General features: G+C 46.0%; 1 protein-coding gene across 1 annotated transcript; it reads right to left on the bottom strand.

Annotated features, from left to right (window-relative positions):
* Positions 1 to 2,631: 2,631 nt before the first annotated feature.
* Positions 2,632 to 4,438, bottom strand: LOC130456229 (RNA-binding protein FUS-like). The gene has a single exon (XM_056809901.1). It carries the CDS (start codon positions 4,349 to 4,351, stop codon positions 2,783 to 2,785), a length of 1,569 nt encoding a protein of 522 aa, XP_056665879.1. The 5' UTR covers positions 4,352 to 4,438; the 3' UTR covers positions 2,632 to 2,782.
* Between the last annotated feature and the right edge of the window lie 3,561 nt (positions 4,439 to 7,999).

The raw sequence follows: 7,999 nt of genomic DNA, 5'->3' as shown, positions 1-7,999 counted from the left end.
GTCTCAGAATTTGCCACTGAATGGTCAGCTTCACTACCTTCTAACATTAGCGCTCAAGGAGCAGAACTCATAGCTCTAAAACAAGCTTGTATAATTGCCAAGGATAAAAAGGCAACAATTTATACAGATTCTAGATATGCTTTCGGCATTTGTCACTCAGTTGGGATGTTATGGCTCCAAAGAGGATTTTTAACCTCAGCTGGAAAATCCATAGCTAATGCAGAAATTATTAATGAAGTTCTTTCTGCTCTCAAACTGCCTAAAGCCCTAGCTGTAGTTCACTGCTCTGCCCATACAGGTGGCTCTGACCCTGTCTCTAGAGGAAATGACCGAGCAGATGCTGCTGCAAAACTAGCAGCCATAGAAGGACCTGGATTAATTTTAACATTAACAACCACTGATAATTTAAATTTATCACTTTCCTATTATGAAAAGGAAGTGGAAAAATGGAAACAAAAATTTAAAGCAAAACAAATTAATGGAGTATGGGTGTCATCTGAAGGAAAACCCCTGCTCCCTTGAAGTTTCTATAACCAAATTTGCCACAATCTATTCATAAAAATGGTCATTTTGGCACCCAGGGCATCATGGACTCTGTCAAGAGAGTATGGATAGCCCCTGGTATAACTACTGTAGCCTCTAAAGTATGTTCAGCCTGCCCTATTTGCCAGGCATATAACCAACATGCATATCGTGGAAAAGCCTTTGGGGGACGTCCTCTGGCTTACACACCTTTTGAACATCTACAGATAGATTTCATAACAATGCCAAAGGCTGGACGTTATAAATTTTGTCTAGTAATTGTAGATCAACTAACCAGATGGCCGGAAGCATTTCCTACGCCCCGAGCCACAGCAGATTTTGTTGCAAAGATACTTTTAAAAGAAATTATTCCTCGTTTTGGCCTACCAGCACGTATTGACTCCGATAGAGGGAGTCATTTTACCGATTCTGTCTTAAATCAAATATATTCTTGCTTGGGGATAACTCCAAAATTCCATGTTCCATATCACCCCCAGAGCTCAGGCCAAGTGGAGAGGATGAATAAAGAACTTAAGACTATGATTGCAAATTATGCACTGAGACCCATTTAAAATGGCCTGAAATTCTCCCTCTGGCCCTATTTTATCTTAGAAGCAGGCCTAGAGGAGACTTACATATTTCACCATTTGAGATGCTTTTTGGACATCCGCCTATACAGGCTAAGCCTTTCTCCCCGGCTTATACATCACTATTAGGGGGAGATATTACTATTGCTTCCTATAAACAGGAGTTACAGCACAAACTACGTGAACTTCATGAATCCGGAGCTGCAGTACAAGCCGGACCATTAGACTTTTCTCTGCATGACCTGAACCCAGGAGATAAAGTTTATATCAAGAATTTCAAGTGAACTGGTTGACTTCATGGGAAGGACCATTCCAAATATTATTAACTACTCCAACATCTATAAAGATTGGAGAAAGAGACTCTTGGATTCACTGCTCACCTGTGAAGAAAGCATCTTCTGCTGAGACTGATTGACTCTATCCTATCATATGAATTGGGACTCTATCTTATCATATGAATTGGAGATAATAATCCATAGACAAATGGATGCTGTTTTTTTTTCAAGAATATATTGAATTACTGATTTTTTCTTATTTCTTTTCTTTTCTTTTTTGATCAGAATATTTGATTTTTTTCTCATTTTTTGTACTGAAGGTACATATAATTAATACTAATATTATTTTTCCCTGCAGTAATACAAGTTAATATATATACTCTTGCTATAATATCAATATATGCCTAAAAGCTTTAAACTATGGGAACCTGCCATTTATTGATAAAATATTATAGGACTGTGATTAATGTTTGTGTCTGATTCCAGGAAAAGGGATAAAAACAAGGAGCACATCCACATCTCTTAAAATCAGAGAGATGCAAATCAAAACAACTCTGAGGTATCACCTCACACCTAGCAGATTGGCTAACATGACAGTTATGGAAAGTAATGAATGCTGGAGGGGATGTGGCAAAGTAGGGACATTAATTCATTGCTGGTGGAGTTGTGAACTGATCCAGCCATTCTGGAGGGCAATTTGGAACTATGCACAAAGGGTGATAAAAGAATGTCTACCCTTTGATCCAGCCATAGCACTGCTGGGTTTGTACCCCAAAGAGATAATGGACAAAAAGACTTGTACAAAAATATTCATAGCTGCGCTCTTTGTGGTGGCCAAAAATTGGAAAATGAGGGGATGCCCATCAATTGGGGAATGGCTGAACAAATTGTGGTATATGTTGGTGATGGAATACTATTGTGCAAAAAGGAATAATAAAGTGGAGGAGTTCCATGGAGACTGGAACAACCTCCAGGAAGTGATGCAGAGCGAGAGGAGCAGAACCAGGAGAACATTGTACACAGAGACAAACACACTGTGGTATCATCGAAGGTAATGGACTTCTCCATTAGTGGTGGTGTAATGTCCCTGCACAATCTGCAGGGATCAAGGAGAAAAAAACACTATCCAAAAGCAGAGGACAAACTGAGGGAATAGAAACACCAAGGAAAAGCAACTGCCTGACTACAATGGCTGAGGGGGCATGACAGAGGAAAGACTCGGAGCGTCTTTTTTTTTTTTTTATAACTAAAACAATGGCATTTAATGGGAGCTGGGAGTATGGTTACAATTACAAAGTCCGACACAAAACAAGGATAGGAAGGCGGGCAGGAAAGTTACAAAATAAAGGGAACAGTAGGGTCTGGAAGGGAAGGTGGTCCAGAGATGCCTGAGTCAGGCTAATATGGCCTCTCCTGTCTGTCTTGTCTGTGTTCACCCCTCGAGTCCATCTTGCCAGGTCCAAAGCCACCTCTGTCCCCTCCACCCCGGCCCCCTCGGAATCCCCCACGGTCCCTGCCTCTGCCTCGATAACCGCCTCGGTCATAGCCACCTCTGCCACCTCTCCGATCATCTCCAAAATTACCCCCCATATGAGAGCCTCCAGGTCCCCCTCCAGGTCCATCAGGCTTAGGTGGCTTACACTGGTTACACTCATTCCTCCAAGAAAAGTTCATGTTCTCACATGTGGGATTAGGACATTTCCAGTCTCCAGCTCTCTGTTGGCCTCCACCACCACCCCCTCCACTGGGGAATCCTCCACGGCTGCCACCACCACTGCCTCCACCTCCAAAGCCTCCACGGCCCATGGGTCCTCCACGTCCACGACCACCACGGCCATTGCCACCTCCTCTGTTGAAGTCTGCTCTTCGAGTGGCAAAGGAGACTTTAATAGGGTTTCCAGAAAATTCTTTCCCATCAAACCAATCAATGGCTGCCTTGGCAGAGGGGGGATCATCAAACGATACCGTAGCCTCTCCTTTCAGCTTTCCTGTCTCCCTGTCTGTATACAAGTTGATCATAGGCTGCCCTGTCTTCTTATTGGTCTTTATAATGCCAATTTGCTTGAAGTAATCTGCAACAGACTCAATGGTAACGTTTTCACCCAAGCCTTGTACAAAGATGGTATTATTATCAGAATTATCCTGTTCAGAGTCATGGCGTGATCCTTGGTCCCGGGGCCCACCAAATTTATTGAAGCCACCACGGTCACTTCCGCCCATGCCACCTCTGCCTCCACGTCCACCTCCACGACCTCTGGGCTCATAGCCACCGCTGTTACGGTTGTATCCGCCTCCACCACTGCTGCTGCCGCCTCCGCCACCCCGACCTCTGCCCCCACGGTCTTGCTGGCCTCCCCCATAGCTGCTGCTGCTACCACCTCCACTCTGGTCCTGGTTGCCATAGCCTCCACCACTTCCACCACTCATTGATGATTGGTCTTGGCCATAGCTACCTCCACCGCCCCCACTGCTGCTGTTATATTGGTTCTGTTGACCATATCCTTGAGGAGGATTGTAGGAGCTTTGCTGCTGTCCATAGGAGCTTTGCTGCTGTCCACCATAGCCAGACTGCTGCCCATAACCCCCACTCTGGGGCTGCCCATAACTACTGCTCTGAGAGCTGCTACCATAGCTCCCTGAAGTGCTGCTAGGTACTGGCTGCTGGCTATAGCCAGGATAGGATGATTGCTGACCATAAGAAGGTTGAGAACTCTGACTGCTGCCATAGCCACTGGTTGAACCATATCCTTGGGGAGCTGACTGAGTACCATAGCTGTTCTGAGTCTGTCCATAGGAGGAGCCATAGCTACTCTGACCATAGCCTGAAGTATCAGCTGATTGGCCATAGCCACTGTAACTCTGCTGGCCATAGGGCTGACTGCTCTGTTGGGAATAACCTTGTCCAGGCTGAGTAGGGTAAGCCCCATAGCTTTGTGTGGCTGGCTGAGTGTACTCGTTGGAAGCCATGTCCGCGCACGCGCACACCGGCCACCGAGCAACAGAAAACAGCCGACAGCCGACAACCGACGCCTCGAGGACTTCCTAGCCCTGTGACCCTGGGCAAGTCACTTGACCCCAATTGCCTAGCCCTTACCACTCTTCTGCCTTGGAGCCAATACACAGTATTGACTCCAAGACAGAAGGTAAGGGTTTAAAAAAAATCCTTACTTAGACAGATCTCATGATGAGTTATAAAAAACTGTCTGATTTCTCTTTTAAGACTCAGGTCTAGGCCATATTGGCTTTGAGGCCCTTCATACTTATTCCTTTCTTACTCTCTATCTCTTTCTTTGATTACTCATTGTATTGTTAATTAAAATCTCTATAAAACCCAATTGACTTGGGTATTTGAATAATTGGGAATATTTCCCTGGCGACCACCTTATATTTGATTTTAAACCCAAGACACTGTAGTGAAACATTTCTGAGGTCAAATTTTACTCACCCTCTCTTATATCTATCATCCATTTCCTGATGGTTCTCCTCTTTCAATGCACTTTTTTTTGATACTCTCTCACGGCCTTTTCCTTCCTTTGCTTTCTCCCCTCTGTGTACCACTTCCCCCCCATCCCCCTCCTTACCTTCCTTCCTCTGTCTTTTCTATTCACCCCTCTCAACCTATTTTTCCACTTCCCATTTGACCGGAGCCGGTATTTTATTGACACTCTCAGGGGGGAACAGCAATCACACCTCCATGATCAGCAAAGGGACAGACATCACTGGCTTCTATGTGGATACGGGAAATGCGGGAAACAGCCTCGCAATGGACAGGGTTGCTCGAAACAGCACAGGACGACCGACTCCACCCAGAATTTTCTCACCTGAGCAAACACGAATTCATCCAGACCCATTCTCCGGAAGAGCAAGGGGTCTTCCAGCCTCATTTACAGGAAGGATCAGGGGGGGAGTTAGGGCAAAAGTCATGAAAGGGTTCAAGTCAACAAAATCAAGTACATTACTGCTCAGGAAAAGAACCACAAGAGGGACTGAGGCTCAGAGATACAGGCTCACAAAAGACCTATAGTGAAGAAGACGGAGTCATTTTCTAAGGGGCTGAAGGACTTACCTCGGAAGTTGGATCAAAGGGAGTTACATTTCCTCCTCGGAAAACCCAGAGAATCTAAAAGGAACCGCCCCCGTAGCAACGCCAAACAAAGATTCCGATTGGACAACGGACACGCCCATGAACTGCACAGAGGAGTCTTCCAAAGGCGAAAGCTGTGGGGGGCGGGGAGGTGGGAGGTCGTGGGAGAGACCACAAAGGGGCGGGGGTGGGGAAGGTGGCTGCAGGCCCCAGATGTAAAACGTTACACCTCCACCCTGGGAAACCGAGGATTAACAGGAGAAACGTGCTGGCAATTAGCGAGTGCCCTGGTGGCGGGCAACCTGACATGCCTTCCAGACTCGTTTTCCCCCTCGCCAACCTCCCCAGCCCGCTCCAACAACCTCCGTGGGCTGGCCCAATTACCCTCCAACATTTCCCTTTCGCTCCCTCTTATTCTCTTCACCTCCTTCTAGCTGGATTTCTCTGCCTTCCCCCCACCCCTCCCTCTTTCCATTCTGTCCCTCCCAACTTTCTCTCCTTTTCTAACCACCCTCTTTCTCTGCTCCTCCCTGACCTCACTCTTATACTTTTTATACTCTTCATCCAGCTAGGTCTCTTCATCGCTCGAGTCAACCACCGTGGGCCCCCTGCTGAGTACCCCCGCCTTCACCCAGAAGCAAACACGACTTCATCCAGAGACATTCTCCAGAAGGGAAAAGGGTCTTCGAGCCTCTTCTACAAAAGGGATTCGGGGCAAATGAGCGCAAAAGTCATGAAAGGGTTCGGGTCTGCAAAATCAAGTACGTGATGCTCAGGAAAAGAACCACGGAAGGCAGTTGAGGCTCAGGGAGACGAGCTCACAAAAGACCGATAGTGTCAAAGCCAGAGTTGCTTTCCAAGGGGCTGAAAGGCTTACATTGGAAGTTGGATCAGAGGGAGTTCAATTTTCTCCCAGGACTAGCAGGAGAAAAGAACTGAAAGGAACCGCCCACCTAGCAATGCCAAGCTAAGATTCTGATTGGACAAGGGACAGGTCAGTGACCCTAGTGTGGACAATTCCAATGTCGTAAGCAGCGGGGGTGGCGGGGGAATGGGGAGTTAAGAGGCGCCAGGAGCCTGGGTTAGCTGCAGGCCAGAGATACCCAACACCCCACCTCTACCCGGGGAAACCGAGGAGCAAAAGGAGAAACGTGCTGGCAATTAGCGAGTGCCCTGGTGGAGGGCAACCTGACATGTCTTCCGGACTCGTTTCCTCCCCTCGCGAACCTCCCCAGCCCGCTCCAACAACCTCCCTGGGCTGGCCCAATTACCTTCCTACATTTCCCTTTTGGCTTCCTCTCAATCTCTTCACCTCCTTTTAGAGGTATTTCTCTGCCTTCAGCCCACCCCACCCCCACACACCCCTCTTTCTATTCTGTCCTTCGCATCTTTCATCTCCTCTCTCTTCTCCTTTTCTATCCACACTCTTTCTCTGCTCCTCCCTTCCTGCTCCCTTACCTCAGCCTCCTATACTTGTTCGACTCTGTATCCAGTGTGGGTCTCTTCATCCCACTGCTCTCATCCTCTCCACTCTCCCAGTCTCTTCCTTTAACTCTCTTTGCATTATTTTCCCCCCTCCCTTATCTATCCCTTTTTCTCATTTTCTCTTTTCCCTCTCGTCTGCCTCTTTGGCGGACTCCCAACTTTCTCCCTGGTCTCGCCCGCTTCTGCTGCTCTCTCCTTCTTCTGCCTCCAGCCCCAGCCCTCCCATTTCTCTCCCTCTCTCTCTCTTCTTTCCATTTTCGACCCCTCATGTCCCCTCCCTCCTTCCTCTAGCCATACTCCTCTCCTCTTTCCCCCTCTCTACCTTTTCCTGCTCTGTCTTTTTTTTTACCCTTCTACTCTCCTATAGGGTACAAATCTATTCTCTTCCCCAATGGATTGGATTGTTCTTCCCTCTTTGGGTCAGTTTCAAAGTACATAAGAGGTGAGTATTTCCTATCTCCAACCTCTTTACCCTTCCAGTGTGTCGATGTTCTCCCCACTCCCACCATGAGCTTCTTTGTGACATATAAATTTACCCCCATTTGTTTCTTTTCCCATTTCTTTTAGTTATAACTTCTTTTCTTTTTTAGCTTTAGTCATGTATATATATGTATATATATACATACACATGTATATGTATTTATGCATGCATATATCTATATACCTATTTATTTCTTGTCCTTTCTTCCTATACAGTTTGTCACTGTTCCCTCTGAGTGTAGTTCTTCTAGCTGCTTAGGTGATAGGAACAGTTTTTAAGAGTTGCCAATGACCTCTTTTCTTATAGGGATACATATCATTTTAACTTATTGAGTCTCATAAAAAAATTTTTGTTGTTGTTGTTGTTTTTCTCCTTTTTTAAAATTACCTTTTGGTGATTCTCTTGAGTTCTGTGGTTGGACTTCAAATTTTCTGTTCAGGTCTGGTCTTTTATTCATGAATGCTTGGAACTCTTCTGTTGTGTTAAATGACCATACTTTCCCTTGTAAGAATATAGTCAGTTTTGATGGGTATTGTAAACCTTAAAATTTCTTAGACTTATGTAT

The sequence above is a fragment of the Monodelphis domestica genome, chromosome Y (assembly GCF_027887165.1).
Source record: "Monodelphis domestica isolate mMonDom1 chromosome Y, mMonDom1.pri, whole genome shotgun sequence".
Taxonomy (NCBI): domain Eukaryota; kingdom Metazoa; phylum Chordata; class Mammalia; order Didelphimorphia; family Didelphidae; genus Monodelphis; species Monodelphis domestica.
The sequence above is the reverse complement of the archived record's forward strand: the minus strand, read 5'-3'. Positions and strand labels throughout refer to the sequence as shown.

Excerpts from the sequence above, each read along its gene's own strand:
- LOC130456229 (XM_056809901.1), bottom strand. The coding sequence starts at position 4,351 with ATGGCTTCCAACGAGTACACTCAGCCAGCCACACAAAGCTATGGGGCT.